At 45.7% G+C, this 24,145-nt stretch overlaps 1 protein-coding gene across 1 annotated transcript in view; it reads right to left on the reverse strand.

The window, feature by feature from the left end:
- LOC311491696 (bifunctional heparan sulfate N-deacetylase/N-sulfotransferase 1-like) overlaps positions 1–24,145 on the reverse strand; it is a 45,010-nt gene that overhangs the window by 4,405 nt on the left and 16,460 nt on the right. The window contains exons 2-10 of the mRNA XM_084549697.1: positions 9,053–10,068; positions 6,588–7,070; positions 5,772–5,859; positions 5,239–5,393; positions 3,843–4,028; positions 2,516–2,644; positions 924–1,106; positions 633–729; positions 213–336 (exon numbers count right to left, since the gene is read on the reverse strand). Of these exons, the coding sequence (XP_084405823.1) occupies positions 213–336; positions 633–729; positions 924–1,106; positions 2,516–2,644; positions 3,843–4,028; positions 5,239–5,393; positions 5,772–5,859; positions 6,588–7,070; positions 9,053–9,598 (1,991 nt within the window). The 5' untranslated portion in view covers positions 9,599–10,068. The remainder of the gene's footprint in view (positions 1–212; positions 337–632; positions 730–923; positions 1,107–2,515; positions 2,645–3,842; positions 4,029–5,238; positions 5,394–5,771; positions 5,860–6,587; positions 7,071–9,052; positions 10,069–24,145) is intronic.

Here is a 24,145-nt window from a genome sequence, read left to right on the forward strand (position 1 = left end):
TGACCGTGTTGCTGGTCTGGCTCTTAAGAGTGTCACTTCTAAAGAGAGGTGTTGTTGTGAAGTCCTAGCATCATTTGCATTTAGCTTTGGAAAAACAGTGCGGAAAAGTACTCGACATTTGTTTATTACGTCTCTAACTATAGACTCCTGTGTTCTCAATTATTGTCTGAGGGCAAAGATCTTGGCAGAAAACACAAGGTACGTTTTCCTACCAATCAATGCCTCTGTGATAGTTGTGTCCATTGAAGAACTGGATCTCCTCAAAGGTCTCCTTGCTGGGGTAGTTACTGGTCAGGTCAGGGTGCATGCCGAGAAACAGGTAAAGGGCAGTCGTTCCTAAAAGGAGGAAGAGGTGGCCAGCGACATAGAGAAGTAGATAAAGAAAAACAGGTTTTAGGGGAATTTATGACATTCAGTTTAATTTTATTAACATCATCAGTAATAATCAAAATTGTCGCTAGGAGCCTTACAGAAAACAGAGAAGAAGATGTACAAAGTAAAATGCAAGTAACAGGAGCAACATATGTCCCAACTTTTCAAAGAAATAACTTCAGCTTTGAACTGAATGGCACATTTCTATTTCATCAATTCCCCGTGTGTCCTGTAGAGGGTGCTGAAGTACCGCGTCTCACCTGTCTTCTGAGGCCCGATGACGAGCAGTTTGGGGAAGCGGTCACATGTTTTCTCTTTGGACCAGATGTCCTTGTGCCTTTTGTCCTCGCAAGGATCCTATAGCCCCACAAAAACACACAAAAACAGCTCGTTTTAGGCGGGAGTCTTACCCAATATGTACCTTTAAAAAGTACAAGATAAAAGCAGGTTAACTGGGGTTACTCAAATCACAAAGCAATCTGCTGTACGGCCGAGGATGACGGCGTGAACACGCGCGAATCTTGTACTGTGCAACATCTTCGTCTTCTCACCTGCCAGAGGGGATCTCTCTCTGAGGGGAACAGGCTGAAGTACTTCTGAGCCAGCTGAATAGGAGGCAGGGTCTGCATCTTGAGGTTGGTCCACGTCTTGACGAACATCATGAGGCTTTTGAAGGTGTACAGGCCGAGGCGGTCGTTCCCGTAGTTGGACAGATGGGTCATGAAGATGCTGATCTGTGCATGCAATGAACAAGCAGAGCGCGGTTTACAAAAGGGGGTGGAGGTAAACTCAACATGGCCTAAACTGGGAACAGGTGCTAAGACCTGTTTACATAGTGCACCATTAAAAACACATGAAATAATGTGAGTTTGACTGGAGATAAAAACAATTAGCTGATAATAGAGAATAAGATGAAGATAATTACTACTTGTAAAGTGAGAAGTATATGCTGCTGCCATTTATCAAAGTATATCTCAAGTTTTGTGACTTTATAAAATATTCAGTAGTAGTTTACACAATAAAATAAAATCAATGATTCAATAAGGGAACTAATCTCCCCGTTTCTAGCCTCATTTTCTCTCTGCCACTGGTAACACTACTGAGCATAATGAATTTTAATTGTCTCATCAGCATTGAGGCAGTGTCCGCGCTAAAGAAACAATAGCATCTGTTATTTTAACCTTGAAACAACGGCTTCAAAAATAACTATGCCGCCTTGTTACAGAGAGAATGACGTCTCTTTCATCAGCGCTCTGAACACCTGTTCTGGCACGGTTTGGTTACTACCACCCATGAGAAGGGTGCGCCACTTCACACATCACTAACTATGGGTCTTCAGACAGCTGTAAGAAGAAGGTAACTCTGTATTCTCGATTCAGACATTGTGGCGCATGCCTAGACTTAAAGAAGAAGCTAAAAGAGAATGACCAAAAGGCAGGCCGAGCAAAATTCAAACTGTGACTGGCATTTTAGTCGCTGATGAGAGCTTCACTGAGTAAAAGTCTGTAAGACAGAAGGCTGTTGAACTAGTAAGCATTACCTGACCTGCTACATCTTGTGTTGCTGCACTTTACTGATGTGTAGCTGTGTTTGTAAAATTGTCAACTGACTCATAACGGAGGTAAGAAAAATGAATTGCTCTTCAAAACTGTAGGGATACCCAGTCACAAACAAAAATATCAATTTTTATATAACGGGACTTCATTAAGTCCTGCTGAATGGACGAGTACTTTCCATTTAGGATTAAATTAACCGTCTTGAAGATGTAGAGAAATGGAGGAAAGCCCAAACAACGATGACATTTTTTTAAACAATTCATATTCCACAGATTGAACATATCTTCCTTTGAAGACGTTTCTAACAATATCATCTGAAGACTTTTAAACGATCTTTTGAATACCATTTCAAACAAAACATCTTGACAAATGCAAGCAATTTTCAACATCGTGTTTTGGCTCCGATAAAAGAAGCCTCTCACAGTAGTGGGGGAAAAAGAGAAACGCTCGATGCAGACATCACTGCATGACTCACTGACAAGTCATTGTCCTCTCCCTTGTTTAAATTTCAATTTGCACCAGCCGTTAAATGGGTTTCCAAGTGTGCAAGACAAATGCCGCGCTGTGTGGATGTGCAATTGACTCACAGGGTTCAGCAGAACAGTGAGAAACAGTTCTCCTCCATTGATGAGCTTGTCCAGTTCATTCGGACTGCCTGGGTAGTCTTTATAGAAGATGGTGTGTGTGAAAAGACCGCACGTCTGCCTGGGCAACACCTGTGATACGAACAGACACAAAGTCACCAAACTGAAAGGGGAAGAAAAATACACTCTCACATAACAAAAAAGATCACAAAGAAATGCATCCGCACGAATAAACACACACAGTATCAGAGCTCCGCTGAGAGCAGAGCGGAGCCGAGCCGTCAGTACTCAAGGCAGTTACCCCACACATTGTTTGCTTTCAATAACATTCATATTATGCAGCTCATCTAGCCAAAGCAAACCTCTTATTCACTCTGAGTCTATATGGAAATTCATGGAAATGCATTTACAGTTTGGAGAGTCTAGGGAACTGAATATCAATCATCAGTAAGCAAGCAGTGGAGACTGTCCATTCAGACGGCGCTATCTCAAGGACGGGAACAGAGCTCTGAGACCACACAGGCCGCCCGAAATACCAGCACTACAAAAGGACTGGACTGAGGCTGCACTGTTTCTTATCAGCGCTGAAGGTCAACCTGGGAAAGAAATGGATAAGATGTTTTCTTTCTTTTGCACCTCTTGAATGTAATCTATTCAACAATAATTTTGCTCTCATAACTGTATTATTCAGGACCGGGCCGCGACGTCGAATAAAGGCCAGTTTTTTTTTATTTTTTTTATTGTTTTTTTCCCAGCATGTTGACATTTCAGTGATCGGTTGTGAGCAGACACTTGCTATGCCGTTGCCAGACATGTCAGTCTTCGTTATGGTGCCGAGGCCTGCTAGGCAGCACTACCCAGACAGGTGTCTCATGCAAGACTGGTTCTCTTGACTACATTATCATCTCCCACTCCACAGATGGAACACCACAGCCCAACAGGACTAATGAGATGACTGCCTTTTTCCGGGACTTCTGTTGCCTTGGTGAAAATATGATAAATGAAAATAAAACTCTGCTCATCGTCTTTAGGGACAAGACTTAAGAAAAGCAGAGGAGAGGAATGAAGGATTGAAGGACAAAGGCAGGATGTAGAAAAACTGCCGGCCATGAGGCAGGAATAAACACAAAGGAACTGGAGGAGGTAGAGATGGAGATATAATTATTGCATGAAGGACAGAATATGTAGATGATGGAGGGGAGCCGTGAAAGGGATTACTGGCTGAAAAGGTAATAGATGATGAGAAACCAAGTGTTGAGAAAGCAACAGGCCAGAGGTAAAACGATAATGAGGCTCTGTGAATGCCTGAGTGTGTGAAGAGAGGCCTTACGCTAATGCCGCTGTGGATGAAACCTCGCCGGAAGCGAGCCGGCTTCAGATGTGGGTATTCCTCTGTGCTGGTCACCTTGATGCCCCACACCTTCTTCCAGGCGTCATACAGTTGCATGTGGACAGGGTAGACGCCGGAGTGGTGAGGAGCCACCGCGTAGCCCATGTTAGTAGGGATGCCATGCTCCTGGAGGAGGAAAATACACGAGTTAGAAGACAGGCAGAGGCGTCAAAATAAGAATCCTGAAATCAGGAAGCATCGACAGGAAAACGATTTTTGATAAAACCTTTTTATCCCTTGTAGTCTTGGTAGTGCGCCAGATCCCCACTCAGTTAATGTTCATGTTAAACTCAACATTTTTTGCTGCATTACTTTCAAGGTTTTCAAAAGAAACGGGGCTAGAGAAAACCTAGCGTGCAAGTTAACACAATTAGAGCAGATGGAAATAATCCAAAATGCGTGTACAGAACATTATTTTTTGTTATTCTTTGTTAGGGAATAATAACTTGTTTTTCAAGGAAGTATTCAATTTATCTAATCCAATCAGTTCACTTTATTTGTGCCAAAGGGGCAATTTAAAAGGGCATAAAGCAGCTAAAAATAGACACAATCACAATCAATAGACGCAAAAAGGACACAACCAGCACGTACAGTACAACATTCCCAAATGATTTATGAAGTGTTTCAATTATAACGTGCATTTGTGCGGTTTTAAAGGCTAATCATTTCTAAGTTTGTATTGACGCATCCGTGCCTCTAAGTGGGTCATCTTCCCACGAAGGTCACCCTCCTTCTTTGTGTCCTGCAGCCTGCACAGCAAAGTTTGCGTCCTGAGGGGAACCACTCAAACTCAGGAAATAGAATATGGGAGGGGTCCTGTAAACTCCAGTGAGCTGATTACATTCGGCAGCAAGAGTTCGAACGGGCCAGGACGGAGCAGCCACAGTGAACCGTTAGGTGGACATATGGTCAACAACCTTTAACTAAAGGTTGGCAGGAAAGTAACCCCATTTCACCGCTTCCTCTTGGGGATAGGAAACTACTTGGGTTGTCAGGAGCACGACATCTGACTGAGGCTGAAATTGTTTCCGACTTCTTAATTTAAATTATGCAAGTTTGTTTATCTGGGCTGTAAAGAGATACACCAGCTGCTCTGTTGCATTACGGAGCTCAAGTTGTGTTTTCTGTAGTATTAAACCACACTTGCTGTTACCACGGTAACCACAGGAATTCCTAAATCAACCAGGAAGGAAATCGTACACATTACAACATCTTTTATAATTACATCTTGCCTGAGATTGCTCATTTAAACCGGAGTGATGGGGTGAGCGGGGCTAGCGCCGATCACAGCGCTCAACTAAAGCTGTGATGTGACCTTTGACCCCCCATGACTCACCATGGCAAATTTCTTGTTGAGCAACATCTGCTCAGCCAGCACAGACTGGTTGTGGAATAGATGTGGCTGCATGTGGCTCCACATGTGAGGAAACCACCAGAAATCCTTCACGTAGGAAAGCAGCAGGTCATCTCCCAGGTCCTCCTCATCCGATCCTGGACAAAACGGAGAGGACGGACAATCAGACGGGAAGGGAAGAGGGAAAAGGAGGGAGACGAAGGAGTTTAACAGGGGAAAAAAAGTGTTTATCAGGAAATTGAAGAGATATAAACGGAGCCAAAGAAGAGGCAAAGGTGAAATTGTGCCAGTGATGACAAAGAGAGGAAATGAAAGTCAGCGAGGCAAAAGTTCAAATATTAGAGTGAAGCATGTGAGAAATGAGTGACAAAAAAAACAAAGGAGCATGACAGAGAACCAAAAAGGATATGAAACTTTACAAACTCAGAAGTGTCACGTCGTTCAGTTTAGCATATGCTCTTATCTCTGCAGGAAGTTAAAACAACCGAAGCTTCTCTTCACCGGCTGCACCTTACCAGCGTGAAAGAATTTCCCTGAGAAGCCCAGATTGAAGGTGAAGTTGGGCACATGGGTGCGCAGCTCCCTCTGTGTCTCCAGCAGGGCCTGCAACGGTGGGAGGAAAGCAGAATGAGTCAATACACGATGCAAACGGTTGCAGGAGTGCATTAATAAGGAAGCGTGAACGCCCGGGCGGTCGCGTGCCCACATACATATTTCATCCTGCAAGTTTCTTTCGGTAAACATCCAACATCCACTCCCAGTAGCCTAACTCTTCTCCTTCATTCTGTTTGATATTTTGCTCTTCTCTGATTCGGGTGTTTGTTTCATTTGATCTCCATGCTGGATGAGACTCCCTGCACCCCCCTCCACCCCCACCCCCGTCTCTCCCTCAGATTTCTCCATCTTGTCGGCTACGGTTCGTTCCTAAAAGCCGTTGCGCTGCCAGTGAGGAGGCCTTGATGCTTCTTCCATGAGTTTTTCCGCATACCGTCCGCCTCCACATGTGAGCGGAGCCTGTTCTGCTCTGAGGGGACGCAAGCAGCAGCTTTTCAACATTCTTTGTATGTCTCTGGGCCCCTGAAATATTCATCGCTGTGGAGCTTCTGTGACAGTGCGAGCATTGGGGCCTGTCAGCTTTGAGCAGCCTACTGGGACGAATGCATTCAAAAGGAGAAGAGGAGCGCGAAGAAGAGGTTCTTGCGTGACTGGCAGAGGATAGCACATGCTATGTGTGAGGCAGTTTTTATATTTTAGCAAAGGGCAGTTGAAAACATTGACTGATGAACAGATAAGTTGCTTTCCCCCACTCTGAAACAAATGCATAAACTCACCTTTACATCGGGCACCTTCATGCGGGTGCCCTCTTTGCCCACGAAGATGTCATCTATATCCACAAGGATGTAGCGCTCCAGGGACAACGAGAGCCGCTTCCCCGTCAGAAAGGCCACAGCGTCCACAAACACCAGCTTGTGCAGCCAGAAGGCTAAGTTGTTGCCGAACAGGACCCTCTGGATGCCGTCGTGAAGCCCCAGGTCCTGCACCACGGACGGGAGCAGAGCAGCATTCTGCCCCATCGACGCAACGCTCTCAGCTGATTGGGTCTTGGCCAGCAGCACGGGTTCGTATGTAGAGTGGTTGGACTGGAAAACGGTCCAGTCGTCCCCAGGGAGGGGACCTGGCAGGGGCTGCCCGGATCGAGTGATGAAGAGAAGCGGGGACTTGGGGTTGACTGTGCAGTCCTTCAGACCCAGGTTAGAGTGAAGGAAGAGGGGGAAGCCTTTCAGCTGTGCGCTGAGCAGACTGTTCTCATTGGCCTGATCGACACAGAGGGACAAAAGAGAAATCACACAGATTCATCATACACCAGAGTGATGAGCACAAGAAATGCATTGGATATAATTCCCCAATTTCTGCAGTCATGTGTGAAATAAGGAATGTCGGGCCTACTCAAACGTGAAGGCATGAGGCAGCTTCTACCTGCTATGTTCAATCTGCTATGCTCTGTGACTGCAGTCAAAATGAATAACCTCCTGCTATGTCCTCCACGACTTCAAGACTAAGGGTTCAGTGGTCACTCAGTGAAATTTTTCCTTCCCAAACTTGTCGTTCTTAGATCCTCTCTGACTTTTACTTGCACTCAGCTCTTGCTTGAATTTCACCAGTGTGGGTGTGTGTGCAGGGATGTGTCCACATGACGGCTGCTGATGTTTATCCATTCTGATGTGCGAAGGAAAGAGACTGGGTTCTGCTAACATTGTTTGACATTTAAAAAAAAAAACAATAAAACACACGAGCGGGTATGCTTTAACCATCGTCTTTTGTTAATGTTGCCATTGTTTCCTCATTGTTTGAAGTCCCATAAACCCCACTGCTGTGGGTGCAGACATTGCAATCGTTGCAAAAATGAAACCAGTAATTATTAGGGATGCACCGAAAATGAAAATTCTTGACTGAAACCGAAAATGGAGACCCCGAGAATAAATTTGCGATTTGCATTACACATTTTGCAAATCGCTATCAGTGGGTCTTTATATAATATTTATATAATACTTTATATATTGAAATACGTCCACACGGCAGACATGCCCATGCTGACTGTGGTTGTTGCTTGCTTCATCACAACATCCTGTTTCGGCCGTGTTGTTTCGGTGATAAAAGTCTTTTCGGCCAAGAATTTCCGGTGGCCGAATATTCGGTGCATCCCTAGTAATTATTATTATCATTTGTTTGATCATATTGAAAATCCTTCTTTTCCTTTGAATGCACACTTCAGGGTCGATATAAAACGACCAGAATAAAAGAAAGATTCCATGTTCTTTATGTTGTACAGACAAAGAACAGACTACGTGATCCTACAGAGGCGGTGGTAATAATGTTTTGCAGTCAAGTAGATGCCACGGAGTTCTAATGCAGAAGAACGAACTTATAAAACCCAAATAGCAGCCATCCAAAGAGACTTAGTGAGGCTTTGGGCGGTCAGCGCTGCATGAAAAGTACGGTCAAAGCCAATTACAGATATATAGCAGATGAAACTCCAATGTAGTGGAGGTAGCGCACTTCTAAAAGATGGCACTGGATTCTCATAAAACTATAAAAAAATCATTAAACAGCAAAGATGTCAAGTTAAATATTTGGTTATTAAAGAAGTGGCAACTAAAGGCAGTTGAAAATACATTCATATGTCAATAATGCTTCTAAATTGCTTTAAAACAATCTTGTTAATTATCAACGTGCACATGTGCAGAGCAGCAGCTTTCTCCTCCCTCCTCTCTCTCCCAATAGACAGTAAATCCCACCAGGCTAACCTTCACCTACACTGTCCCACATCTCTCCAGAATCATCCTCGTCTCCACGTGTTTCTATATTCTTTCCGTGGTTCAGAGATGGTGATTAAAACCATATGACCTGAAAACTGGCCTTGGGCTAACAGAAGCATCTAGGGATTAGTGGGAGAGAGAGAGAGAGCAAGGGAGGAGAGAGAGGGTGTATGAGACGTATAAAGTGAGAAAGAGGGAGGTGACTGAATAGCTAGAGAGGCTAAAACAAAGCAAGGGAAATAAGGACAGAGAAGAGAGAGAGACAGAGAAAGAAAAAAACAGAAAGAGAGAGAGAGAGAGAGAGAGAGAGGACATAGGAGAAGCATAACATAAGACATTGCAGTGAGTGATATTGAACCAGGCCCGACTTTCCAACTCTGTGAATCCCATCTCCTTAGAGACGGTGGAGCCAGATGGACAGGGCAGAAGGTGTGAGTGAGAGGGGGAGGGAGGCAGAGGGAGTGTAGTGTTGTCCTAACCTTGAAGAAGCCAATGATGCCTACTCCATATTCCACACAGTATTTATCCAGCAGCTCTCGGTTCCAGGCGTCCAAGTTAACATACTTGAGGATGTTCTCATAAATCACCAGTGTGAAACGCCCTCTCTCTTTGTCCGTCAGTGTGGGCATGTCCCCTTTACCAGGAGAGATCTCAGTCCGGTACCTGAACCGGCCAGACTCCAAGATGGCCACGATCTCCTGTCCCAGTTGAGAATACTGGCTTTCCACAAATACCAGAACCACGGGATCCGTCCTGGCCCCTCCGGGATCCGCCCCGGGGCCCCCTGAGACGCTCCGCACGGGGAGCAGTCGGGACGGCGTGACCCTCGGGTCGTCGGAGTCAGCAGATGCTCCCTCGGCTCCGGACACGCCCCCTCCCGACGGCTCCAGCTCCCGCTTGACGCCATAGAGGAAGTAGGCGGAGATGAAGACGCTGACCGTGCAGAAGAGGAAGAGGAGGAGCAGGGAGGTCTGCAGGGGGAGGAGACGGACCAGCCGACGGACGCGTGTCACGCATCCCAGCATCGTCTCACACCACACCGCTCCGCCCCACTGGCCCAGCAACGTCGCCTTGGCGACAGTCTCTCTTGGTGACCGGTGAGCAAGGATTATTCACAAAGAAGTCAGTCTTGTTGTGTCGCTAAAAACAAATGGCATCAAGCTAGCAGCTGCAGCAGCTACTGGAGAAAGAAATGAGACGGTCTCACGTTGGCTCTCCCTCATATTGCAGCACTGCTTATGTCACCATGGCAAAGAAATGGGGGGCCTTGGACCGCTGGTGCACACTTATGCCTCTGGGGGGAGGGCTGGCAGGCCGAGTCACTGGTGGAGAAAGATGATGGAAGACTCCATCACCTGTCCATCATGCGAGCCTGTCAACCATGTCCGGGCTAGACTTTGCTCCACTGTCGTGATGGGAGAATAATCTCTTGAGGAAAGCAAGGCCACACAGGTCATCTCAAGAGTCCCATTCCCTAGCGATCAAATCTCCTGACCTAGAAGAAACAGCAAAAGAAAATAACGTAAAAATCCAACGCCATCAACTCCTATAGAACAAACAGCATATCACGTTCTTTTGTTGTGTGGGTTTGGTGGTGTGTGGGAGATGTGTGTACACTGCCAGCGCCAACTCTCCAAAAGTTCACTCCAAAGTAGTCCTTGCATTCACCTACACAAAGTAAGAGCTGCCAATTCCCCCCTACACACACACACACACATATACACACACACCTAACCCCTGAGCATGCAAACATATACTCACACACACACACACAGACAAAAATCACCCGCTCACACAGCCTCCGCACAATCAATAAGATGGATTTTAGCGACAACAAAGCTTCAGGGCAAGCCTTTTCCCAATTCAGTCCAGCAGAACTGCGCGACTGCATACAAGTGAAGCCATCACCCGCGGGGACACTTGTCTTCTATTTCCCTCAAATCCTCACAGCATCCAGCCCAAAATGGAGAGAAGGGAAATAAAAACAAGCTGATGGAAAGGGATGCAATCCAAGAGCAGAGGAGTGGATGACAGTGACAGACAGGCCTGGCAACAATAGGATCCTTTAGTCTTGGAAAAAAATAAAACCCTCACCACAAGTCAGTATATATTTCCATACGCTCTGCAGACCTAATATTATACACCAATCAGCCACAACATTAAAACCACTGAGAGGAGAAGTGAATAACATTGAGCATCTTGTGACAATCCAACGTTCTGCTGGGAAACCTTTTCAAAAAACCTGAAAAACAGCACAAGGTGTTGACTTATCCTCCAAATTAACTATATCCCAAACTGATCAAGTACCTGTGGGATGCACTGGAACAAGCCTGATCCACAGAGGCCCTAAACCGATAGGACCCAAAGGCCCCCCACTAACAACACCCTGTTGCCAGACACCACAGGACACCCTCAAAAGGACCATGTCCATTCTCTGATGAGTCACAACTGTTCTGGAGGCACAAGGGAGACCTACGCAATATTAGGAAGGTGATCATAATGTTATGCCTGATCGGCGTACATCTGCACTTTAGTCAATCTCCATCGAGCTGAGTGCGCCTGCACCGGACGCAGCATGAGAATGGTGTGAGCCAGTCACTTACAAAAACACTGCTTCTCCATTTAGAGCCCTGGTGGAGAAATGAGACGGAGCATCATTACCTTTGCATGGAAATGCTCCGACCATTAAGCGGGAGCGTTATCTCAGAGCGCGTGCACGCACACATCCCTTTATAAAACCCTAGACACTGCATTAGAGTCACATTCTTCTCAACCAAAAGACATTAAACAGTGACCGCCAAACCCATCAAGACTCTGACACAAAATGGACATAAAATAGATGTAATAATGCCATCAAGGGGTTTATTAGTAACACTATAAACCAAGCCTTAATTAAACCTTGAGTGGCCACTCTACGCTCGGCGCACTGAATTCAGATTTTCTTACGACCCGATGGGAGATAAACTTACAATAATCCTTGCATTATTTCTACAGAACAGAGTAAAGATAATCCTTTCACCGTTGCAGTTATCATTTACGAACACACAGCGCTACATGGAGAGTGTCCCTTTAATGTAATCAAGGTCAGCATTCTGGCAAGTGTCTCTGCCCCCTCTACCCTTCCAGCTAAGCTTAACAGGATGCCTTAAATCTCCCTGCGAGTGCAGTGGAAGAAATCACACTCCTTTTCTCTCTGAATCGCGTCCAACTTCCCTCTTCACAGGGATGCAGAGTCTAATGTAAAGAGAGGCCGTGAAAGAACGGTGGGCGTTCGGAGAATGTATCACGGCGGAGCAGACAAAAACCAACGGCGCTGGTCGCTTGAAGATCCCCCGGGCGCTTTGTTTGTTCGTCTCTGAAGGAGCCAGGGTTCGTGCCACGGCATATCAAAGTATGATTAGCCACAGGAAGTGACTCCTGCTGGAAACGGTGAAGCAGAAGACGAGACCAGGATGACAACTTTTAACATGACACCAAGCCCTAACGGGTGGTTTTTATCAAGAATCGTGAGCAAAAGGCTTATGCAGCCGCTTCAAGTATTAACTCAGAGAAATTGAATGTTAAAAAAAGTATTATTGTTGTTCAGATTTGTGCAGTAGACTGCATATTTGCTTGCTATATGTCAGTAGATATGCAGCAATTGGGGCTGCGACAGGATTCATCTTTTTTAACATTATTTAATTGTACATAGTAGGTATAACATTAATGTTGTGATTTAGCCATCAGACTTTCATGAAACTAGTGATGAGGGCTGTTTATTTCACAATGGCACGAAACAGAAAAGCAACAAATGAATCCTCAGTCTGGACAAGCGGAAACCACTGATTTTACCAACATTGCCCCGTCCTGGTCTCCAGGAAAGATGCCACGTAAAGCCATTCTCTGCTAATGACTAATCAGACTGAAGACGTGCTATCTTTGGCCGACGTCTGCAGGAAGACAACAAGCTCTGCTGTGACTCTAATGACCCCGCTGATATGGCTCGGGAGCAGATTTAATGGCGGCACAACAGAAACAGAGCAGAGGAGCCGAAAACATCACTTCCAGTCCAATTCACAGCAGCGACGACCGCCTCCTAATGCTGACCTTCAGATCGCGATACTGAGAGCTATAGATGAGGACGGAAGGACAGAAGGGTGAGGCAGAGTGAGAGATACAAGTAAAGACTGCGAACCAGTTAGATCAGAGCTGCTAAACAGAGAGTACAATACATCAGAGTAGGATAGAGATGAGGATATAGCACTTGACTGAACAGAATATGGCTAATGGATCTGAAAGGTCTTCATGCCCATCTCACCTAATGGGTCTTCTATTTTATGCGCTACGTATACCTTAGAAGGAGTCAGGACATAGCTGTGAGTGTCTGTTCTCCTTTCTCCGATATAATAAATGCAAAAATGCAGAGGAGGAAGAAAAGAGAACATGAATATTTCATGTTTTTTTGCAGAAGCAGATGAGCGGTATAGCCAGCAGACATATTGGTAAGGTGAAGAACAGCCAAGAGGTTCGTAGACACCAGGGTTTTGGTCTGCCAAAGAGAGTCAGTGTCTCAACTCATGCATAAAGGAGAGGCAGATGGAGAGTAATGCGTATCTGATAGCCAACCTTTTCATTCTCAGTGATGGAAAGAGCTCACGCCGAGCAAGAGCTCCGTAATTGCACATGTGGCCCAAAAGTCTCCCTAAATAGAGGTGGCAGACAGGCCAATAAGTGGAAAAAGAGCAGCAAAATGAAAAGGATTGAGTGGAAATGGACGCAAAAGCAAAGTACAGGGACGAGCTGATCAACGACTGAAATCTTGAGTGATCCAGAAATGTTTCCAAAAGGTCGACCATCAATCTCAAAGCTCTAAAATCCTCAATTACAACACTTTCCCTTTGATTATTTCAAAGCAGCTGAAAGATGGTGGCCGATTGAAGTGGAGGCCTAAACAATAGCAGGTGATGGCCGGGAGGACAGGCTAATGCTTTTCCACTGGGTGGGTGGTCACTCAGACCCGCTCGCTCTGCAGCATGGGAAGCAGGCCAGAACCACACTGCTAGATTAATGAGAGATGAAGAGGAGCAGGGGGATTGAGGCTGGTCGTCAGCTGTAACAACCCTCTGGATAAACAACGCTAGGGTTGGCCATATGCAGCCTCACACGTCCTGGCCCCCCCGCCTCTCCCCTCCCTCCCCTCCCTCCCTGACACTGCTGTTGCACTTCTTTTAAAGTGTGAATAAGACTAAGTGTCCTAGGGATTTGTGTGGAGAGTCAGTACATTAACACCATCAACCAGAGTCAGGCTACCCGTAGGTGATCCCTTGGACAAATAAACTTTTAAAAGGAGAGCTGGACCCTAGCAGCCCCTCAGGACCCAGCAGTGCCCCCGTCTCCCCCTGCTGCTCCACTCTCCAATCTGTCCCCTTTGCTGCTGACAGACAGAAATAAACGATGACCCTCTGTGTTCAAATCGCCACAGGCCCTGGCAACCGCACGTTCTCCATGGAAACGCTGAAGATACGATGTGTTCAGAGGCATGGAAACGGCGCCGAAGGAAATAGAGTGAGGGCAGTATTACATAGGACATTCATCAAAAGGCTACTGTTGTTGTCACTTTGCTGTCTTTGTCTTTGTATTGATGTGGACCTAGCAAAGCGGCCCGGCGGCGGCGGCGGCGGGGACGGACCAGGGAGACTCATTAGCAGATCGGCTTGTTTGTATTTATTCACGGACAATGTCGCTGAGCTTTTGTCCAAACACTCGGGTCTCTCGAGCACAAAAACAAGTTCAGCCTGACCGTATGAAATGTTTTAGAGGGCCGTGGGTCAAGGTTAAATGGGTAAGAATGACGCCAACGTAATCCCAGATCTGTAATCCTGTTAATCTCGACACTGCAAACAGCACCAAATGTGCTTATGCTAGCTATGTTACTGTGTGAGATGCCTTGAAAGGATTAAGAAACGAGACACAACACAGTTTATTATTTTACTTTACTTAGTTTTGTTTTAGGATGATGGACGTTTCTAATTTCAAAGACTTTCCTTAAATCAAGCTCCAAACCCACCCTTTTAGAGGTGGCGACGGCTACAATGAGTTGGAACGCCCCACCACAAGCAGAAGGAAGCAAAGCTAAAGCAAATTTTTGCATTTGCATTCAGCCTCCTACCCTTTCTTGGGAGAGATTAAACTTCAAAAAGCAAGAATTTTCACATTTCTTTTGAAGCACATCTAAAGCAACAAACAAGCACATGAGAGAAGCATGGGCTCGCCTTCCTTAAGAGGTTCCATTTAAAAGCCACAGTCGCAGGTTTTCTTCCCCCCCTCCTTAAGCCGGCCTTGGCATTCATCAATATAGAATCAATCAATCTGAAATTTGAATTTCGTTTTATGCATTCATTGTGGCTGCTGCGATTATAGGCTTAGGCCGTGAAATAGCACGGAACGAGGCGCGGCATCCTCACTCCGGCTTCTGCCTCCCACCCTTCAGCCAATCTGAATGCACAAGCAGGCAGCTTCATTTTAGCTGCAAACATTTACACCGACACTTCCCTCTCCCTCTGTCTCATCAATTCATTTCATGCCCCTTGCGTGAAGGACAGAGGACTCGGGAGGGAAACGGAATTTTGCCTTCTAATTCTCCGGAAAGTGACTTTCTGACAATTTCCCCGACCGAACCATGTGGCTGAATTATCACATCATTTTTCAGCACCTCAATTTACTGTCCCCAAGACTGAGGCAATTTCACAGAAGAAAAATGCCTTTCCTCAGTTCGCCCATGCCCCTCCAATTTCATCTCAAGGCCCTACTTGAAGACCTCGATCCCAGCACCGCCATAATTGAAATGATTGCAATGTTATTTTTTTGACACAGTAATGGGACAAAGAGGGAGAGAATTATCTTCAAATACAGACAAGGGAGCGCGGCCTTTTCAACAAGCAATTATGAACAGAATGGGAAGGCAGCAACTGGGGGGGACTTTGTACCAATGCTGTACTCTAATTCCAGCATAGCACAGGGCAAGAACCCTCCCTTTAGCTAGCATTAGAGATATCATGTCAAATCCCATCAACACAGATATCACCCTCCAGGAAGATAACCTAAGCAGGCACGGGCATAATGGCGTGATTACACATTCATATTAGGCGGGGACTACCAAGACGAATGATGAATAACAACAAGGAGAGCAGAGACTAAAACACACGTGGCACTTCTGAGTCATCTTCATCTCAGATAAGCTCCCAAACCTCCTGTCTTCTTTAGATCTCAAGCAAGAGCTGTAGGGACAGAGGCATCCGAGAGCATCAGGAAGTGTAAAATGGATTACCTCACAGTGTGGATGAGCTGTGGGAGCCATGGGAAGCCGTGGCTTGGTGGAGACAGAGTGGGGAAGGGTCATTAGGGACCGGTCTAACTCAGACGTGAAATGGAGACTTTCCTCAAAGGTATTACTCCCCTGGGCCGAGGGCTAGAGTGGTGAGAGTGGAACCAGCACCTTCGTCGGTAGCCTCGATCACCTCCACGCTACACATGGAAACCACACACAAACCTCCCCTGCTGGTAACTACCAGCAGCATATCTATTTATAGACCCTCTGTGCCCCATTTAGAGGCATCTGGACACGGGATCTGTACAATAATTAAAACCAACGGAAACATGAAAAGCTGCATTAGGGACGGAAAGTCAAATCATTGTCAGACAACTGATCAAAGAATTAACTACAGTCTCACCCGATCAGCCGCGTCGCGATCACATAACGAGAGAACCCGACTGGTTAAGGCGAAGAAGGAAATAATTGACCTCACTTTAGAGACTGCGCATATGACTTCCGCTTTGAGTGACACTGCAGACCATTAGGCAGCAGCCACAGAAGAGGTGATCCTATGGTGTGTGTGAAATACATTTGAAATGCACAATAATTTCCTTCATTCGCCTTTTTTTGATGATCTGACATCATGCATATGGATGCCCAGCAGAGCTGAAATTATGCCAGTGACATGTTTATGTGTGGAAATTATAAGAAGGACTTGAAGCGATGAATAACTCCCCCTACACCCACACACACACATTTCTGAGAAAAAGGGGAAGCTCGCTCTATTGGATTTCTAAGGGTAGAAATAGGCTTGTAGTGCCTCGAACTGCCAACGTGAGGCAGAGGGAGGAAGGGGTTGGTCATTTATCATTTTTGTCAGTCCCGCTAGAAAAAGGGAGGTGGGGCACGGGGGGCTTTCTTATAAATTGAGTGTAGGTGGAATCAATGTGGCGGTGTTGGTGAAAGCAGGGAGGGCCGAGGGAGCCAGATCAATGCTGGTGGGAGTGACTGTTTGTTCCCATTGTTTATCTACTGTCATCTCAGGACGCCACTGAAGGACAAGGGAGCATGGCGGGGCTGCACAATGTCTCCATTGGGGCCTAGGATTTGTAATGGGTCTCTCCTTATACAGACAATACACATCAGTCAGAGGTGAAAGTCATACTGCTCGTGGATAAGGCACGCCTGTGTGCGAGCGCGAGGGCGAGCGTGGGAGTGCGGGGCTTTTGAGTGGAAAGGGGCAAGTAGAGATAACAGCACTCTGCGGAGTGGTTTCAGGCTGCGGGGTCTGCCGATCAAATCAAACGCCTATTCAGCTGAGAAAACCTATGTAGGGTCGCGCAGTGCGTCTGACTGGAGCACAGCAGTTTTATTAGGAGCAGCAATAACAGAGTTGCAGACCTGACGTGAACCAGAGATGCCGTCAAACAACAACAATGCTCACGATGACCGCAGACAAATAAAAGAAAACAATCAAACTAATAATAAAATCCCCGGGCCTGCTGTTACATAGACTGTGGCACACACATAAACAATATAACCGTCTAATGCACTCAGTCAATGTAGGAGAGATGCAGGGAAACTAGGCGAGCTGAGGATGCATCCAGCACAATACCTGCTCATGAAATGATAATGAGCTGGATTCAAGAGGCCGCCCAATGAATTTCAGGTACGATCATTCCCGTGGGAGCCATTCTTCTCCTCTTCCTCTTCCTTTCCCCCCCCACATTTACACCTCCCTCTTCCATCTTCTCCCCTCTTTCATGTCCAGATAAGAAACGGCCCGCACTGATCTGTCTGTGATTCGCGCAGCAGAAATAGGTTCCCATGGGAATATCACAGTGCGGAAGAATAGCTGACACAAGAGATGAGATTCTGTTGTGCTGCCCATATTTTTGCCTGCGAGATCAAACAGATAGGATTTTTCCTCCAGCATGAAAACACACCCGTAATCATGAGCTTGCTTTTCAAAGCACAATCAAGAACAACAGATAAATAGGTGGAAGTGGATATTTGTGTGCAGTGTGTTTTACGTAAACAGACTGCACACACTTGACACATGCCCCCCATGGGGTAACTAAAGGTGTAAAAACTCCAAGAGCAGCGAGATCGCCAGGCTCATGATTGGCTTACCCCAATAACAATAATTACACTCCCAGCTGTAGGCCCAGTCATGAATAACATTAGAAATGCTGTGTGTTTTCTGAAACTGAGCCTCGACTCCAGCTCTTTTTTCTTCTCTCCCTTTCATACTTTCTGCCACAGTCGCGGTTTTAAAATGCACGACCACAGTCAAGCTCTGCTTTACACCCCGGTTTTCCAACGTGGCAGCATTAAACCCCACAAGTGTCTCTGCTGTAAGATTTTAAAAATTCAAGATGTCTCAACAAGGCTGCAGTTCCATAACATTAAGTTTGAATTAGCTCTGTATGCGATTTGGTGATATTATTGTCATGAAAGTCATAATAATTGACTGAAAAATGTGTAGATTAGGGCTGCATTACTTTTTCCTATTAATCTGTAGAGCATTTTCTAAGTACTCAATGAATCCTTTGATTAATTCATAAAAAAATAAACAAAACTTCCCCTAATAAACATATTTTATCATAATCTATAATTTAAAAACCCATTTTAAACTTTTACCTAATGATACTATTCGTCACAGAAATTCAAATTCATTCTGTGTAATTAGGAAAAGATTTTCACTTAACGACCTGTGCCAATTGTAATTGAAAACGGTGCCGTTTTATCCTGGAGAGGGTAGAGGGGCCGTTCACACTCACATGCACACCTACAACCAATTTAGCATCAATCAATTAACCTAACGCACATGTCTATGTGAGAGGAAACGCGGGACACTAAGACAAGACGCATGGAGAACATGTAAACTCATAGAAAGACACCAGCCGGCCGACAGGTTGGAACCTAAAACCTTTATGCTAAAAGCTGCTTCCACCACCAAGTTTATAGGTATGTGCAGAAATACTTTTGCTTTTACGCAATTAGCGCCAGCTCGAACCACAGCTAGGAACACAACGACTCCCGGGGCCTGAGCACCACCAACAATCTGATTAAATTCACTGTAATAGTCCAAAAACTTAGTAGTTCAGCTACGGTGGGAAGCAGTTTCTTCCTTTTGGGAGAATTTTGGCAGTTTTGAGCTACTGGTTGTATTACTGCCCTCTGCAGGATAAAATTATTAACAACAACAAGCGTCTCTCAAGCATCAGGGTCTCTGTTTAATTTCCACACTTTTGATGTTTGGGTAGTTATGTCGACTTATTCCACACAAAGCGACGTATTTACGTAGTTGACGTACAAGTCGCTGCAAGTTTAAATGACACATAACAGCACAGGCAGATTTCAAGGGGGATTATAAATTCAATTGTGAGCAACCCATATTTGAGTGATATAACAATGAATATTTTCCTGGCAAAACTCTAAATAACCCTGAGTAATACACTAAAGTGAAAATGAATCATTATAAAAAAGGACAGAATTCAGTATAGCTGGATCTGGAGAAGGCCATCCAAAAATAATAAAATAAGAATGAGTAGCTCTACGCTGAAGGACACAAGCACGATGGAGCCCACCAACACTACATGGTGTCACGGCTGAGAGATGGGACACAATGTACATTCAACAACTGTTGCCTGGATGATTCACCGCTCCGTTTTATGGTAGACTGGCAAAAAGTAAGTCACTGTTAAAAACTGATGACATCTCAGCTAGTGCTTGCCAGAAGGCATGTGGGAGAATCTGGAACAAAGCTGAAGTAGGTTTTAAATGAGACCAAAATCAAATATTTTTTTCTATACTATGTATAGACCAACATCATAACTCCTCCACCATCTAGTCTGGTCACTGCCGACGGAGATGCAGGAGGAGCTGGTAGAGGGGGAAGTCATTTCGGAGGACCTGTTTTGAATGAACGTCATTGAGCCGGGTTTCAGGATCAATGCTAAACGTATAGCGCAGTCACATAGAAATGGCTTCAACACAACAATGCACTCAAGGGATCATGTCATGGGCCAGACCTCAGTCCAATCTAGAATTAGCAGCAGGACTCACAGTGCCAGCTCCTTTGATAGGTCAATCTGTGCAGATAAAGACTTCCCTAAATTAGTTTGCGATTGCTGCTGAAGCTACTTGTAAATGTGAAGTGGGTAAATATTGTTAACATTTGTTCATAACTTAGGCTCATATGTGGAGATTTCTTTTTAATTTAACATAAGAAGTATCGGTGATGAATCTTATTCGCCGTAAAACAAAGAAGGTACATACTTTTTAAGGCACTGCATCTGCTAGGTCTCCTATTCGTTCTCCCTTAAGGTCTCTTCGCGTACCCCAAAATAAACACAGCTCTGCCCCAACTCACCATTATCCGTTTCATAACTTTAGTCTTGACTTTGCCACTGCTCGGAAGTCTATTTCAACCCCTCCCGCTCTACCTGCGCCCAGCCAAGCTTCTTTCTCTTCCTCTTCCTCTGTTCTCGTCCTGGACCGGAGGGTGAGGCATGTGTGGGTGTCACAGAGCTGACAGGTCTATCTGGGCTCTGTCTACTGTGCTGGCTATTCCCATTTCCCCTCTTCACTGCCGCCTCTACAGCTGCTGTGTATCCGACTGTGACACCAGACACACACACACGCGCACACACACACACACACACACACACACACACAAATATCGGTTTACAGAAGGGGGTAGCTTGAGGTCTAGCAGGGTCAAGCCTTCACAGGGCTGCATGTTTGGTCTATCTCCTGGAACACAACACTAACAATATTTCATGATTTTTATAGAAGAAAATAAGCAAACAGGAGAAAGTGGTGAGTGTATTTATGAGGGAAGGGTGCTATGGTTTTTCCCGTCCGTTCAAGGAAAGCCAGCCGGAGTTATGGATTAAACGTCACTGCGCAGCATCCTATACAAACACACACATAGCGGCTGACAGTTTAATGGTGTGTACATGTGCGCTCATGCGTGTAGAAGTGCGCACACTTATGTTTGAGAGCGCGCGCATGCGAAACCGCCAGCGGGTCATTGGTCCTATACTGCCTAATCTGAAAAGCAGACTGTCACGTAGTGTGTTAGCCATGTAAAATGTAAAATCTGTCTCCTGCCACCCATCCATAACAGGCCAGCAGCTGCCAAAGTCAATGCGGTTCAGGCACACGCCGTCACCATAAACCCTATGTAACACATTTCTCATTTGATACGCCTCTCAGCCATTTGCTCTCCAGAGCACACAAACAGCTTTCGCCACTCTTCTGCGCACACACAATCCATTTGCACAGACACACACACACACACACACACATGCACACAGACTGGTGATAGGTTTTTCTTCCTGCGAGCTGTAACAGGTGTGGTGGGGGTAAGAAGGGGTAAGCTGATCCAGTCCTGAGGACACACTCGTACTCCACTCTTGCCAAAACATCCATAGTCCCACTGCTATCCTTCACCTCCTGAAGGGAAACTTCCAATCAGTTTGGCAGATCAATACGCCCTCGCCTCAGGATATGAGGCTCAAAAGCCAACTGGAAGCACTTAAGGAGAGGGGGATCTGTATTGATTACAAAGGGTTAATGAGACGTTTTTTTTTTTAGACTGGAAATGCATGACTTGGCTAACTGACACACATTGGCGCAACATCACTGCAGTTACCACCATTAAGTCTATGGCCTTGTGTTTTGACCGTATACGCAAAGGTGAGTACGGCTGAATGAACTGAGCTCCTCAGGCAGAGCGTAGCATTGTGCCACAATGAATCAGTGCAGACCGAACTGGATAACCAGAAAGAAAGCAAACTGGTAAATCTTTTATCTGCACCACAAGTAAAAATACTGGGAACGATAAGGTTCAGGTTGCCACGACATCTTTGCTCCACTATCAATTATTCAGCATTGCCTTTTCTAACCCTTTAATTATACATCAATGTTAGAATAACAAAGGCTAAGGACGCTCACTGTGCTCTGCCCTACAAAGGCCGTGACAATGAAACCGGATGGGAGATCTTTAGCCTTTAGGTAAAGGATGGAGGAAGACGGAAGAGGAAGAAAAGGCCTTGAGGCTGCTTTGGAGCTGTCATTTATGATGTGTCCACCTCACCCACCGTGTGATCAGAGATCAAAGGGTTAACCGAAACTCTGGCCTATGGCCCTGTGCTTACATTATTCAACAGCTTGTTACAACAGCCTGTTCCCTGATCTCACACACATGGAGACAGGGCTGGAAACTCCAGGGAGGGGAACACTGGGGACGAATAGCCGGATTAAGAAAAAGGGGATGACAGAGCGGCTAGCGGGCTGGAAAGAAGAAAGATAGAAAAGAATGAGGGGTGGGCCTGAGGGATATGGGGGGAAAAAAGGTGAGTCGGGGGAGAAAAAAGGAGGACTTACTGGTATGAAAAGAGGTATTGAGAAAAGGGAAGGATGAGAAAGTGGTGAAAGACAGAGAGCGAGCACAGGTGGATGAAGCAGGAGAAAGAGGAGGGCTGTCCGTCCGAATCTGCCTGTTGCCCGGGGATAAACCTCTGAATATGGATGTTTAACCTTTGGGCCACATACCTGATTTGTTAGCTCGGCTCCACATTTATTCAGAGGTAAACAGATGATTTAAACAATACCTAAAGTGCTTCTGGTCTTCGCACAACAAAGAGGCAGAAAATGCCACAGCCCATTTCCGTACATCTCAAATATGTTGAAGCATAATGGTGATGGAAGGCTCTCTGCGCTCTCCTGACAAAACCGTTGGAAATCATCCCTTTCTTTCACCTCTCCCGCTAATGGATACCTAAGTGTTGTCTGGTAGTGCATTCAAACAGATATCCACTGGCTTTAAACTCTCCTGAAATAGTGGGCTCAGACACACACGCACGCGGGCAAAACAACAAAGCAAAACAACATCCATCAGATGAGCACTGAACTGACAGCGACCGTGTTTTGGGAGCGCCCTGTTTATAGTCCCAGACTTGCGCCGCTGCTCAGTGAGCGGGCTCCTTTGTTCATTAATTGATTGGCCTCCCCTGCTGGGCCTCAGTAACTAGGTTACACAGATCCATGAAAAGAGTAGGATTGGCCCCCCCGGTAAAAGGCGGAGGACAGATAGACGGCTTCGGGGCAGGAATCCGAGTGTTAATATAACTAATGGAGTGAGGACGACAGTAACTTTATTGAAATCACCCTCATCTAATTAGAGCAAGCAACCGATGAGAGCAAAGAGGGACAGGAAGGAAGGAAGGCCGGATTCCATTATGCAAGAGTGATGTCACCGCCGTATCAAGTGAAAAGGGCGAGGCTGCGGAAAGGTGAAGTGATGGCTGTAAGAGAGACAGTGTGATGTTCACTATCCAGGTGTCACTGACAGCTCTCTGTCACCGTTGTACCGACAGGAGCTTGTAACATCCCATCACTGGGCTCACTGTCACCTCTTCTTTCTGCCGACAAAGCGAGAAAGGCTTTTCTAAAACAATGGAGGAGGTTAAGGAGAAAGTAGAGGTGGTTTTGTGAACTTCACTCCCAGATCACCGAGACATGCGCTCTAAGTGAAGTGCCAGGCCTTTAGTGCTGTGCTGTTTGATGAAACTAAGTGACCTCTGAGACGAGGGAAAAGCTTAACAACCAGAAACACAGCGTGCAGGCTTTTTCTGTATTGCAAGGACAGGAGAGGCAACGGTTTGAGTCAAACTCTGCACTAAGGTCAGAAATTAAAGGATATTGTAGAAACATTGACTTTGAAAGTTCATAAAAGATCAGTGGATTTACACTAGAATGAATCAGTTACATTCCTGTAATACACTCCATTTATTTATATATAGTAAGTAGAGCTGAACGATTAATTGCATTTGCGATAATATCGCGATATGATAAAACGCGATTTTCTAACCGCAACTTGCACGATTACAAGGTGGTCACGTGACGCGAGCGAGGCAGACCTGGACGATGTCTCTGAGCGGCGCGCGCACCAGCGACGGACGGCTTGTTTACCTGGAATTTGCTACTGCTAGTTTTTTTGCAACATGGCTGAATATTTGTCCGACTCTGAGGTTGTGGACGAACCATAACAGTAGCAAATTACTGGTAAACAAGCCGACCGTAGCGGGTGCGCGCGCCGCTCAGAGGTCAGAAGACATTATCCGGGATGACGATTACAGTAACTCCGGACTCAAGGGGGAATAGCACCAGCGTATCATAACAAAATATTGATATACACATACCTAATTATCTCCTGAACAAGTGCAAATGAAATAAAAGTGATATTGGTGAGTAAACGATGATATTT

Source organism: Chelon labrosus (genome assembly GCF_963514085.1).
Source record: "Chelon labrosus genome assembly, chromosome: 8".
In the NCBI taxonomy this organism is placed as follows: Eukaryota; Metazoa; Chordata; class Actinopteri; order Mugiliformes; family Mugilidae; genus Chelon; species Chelon labrosus.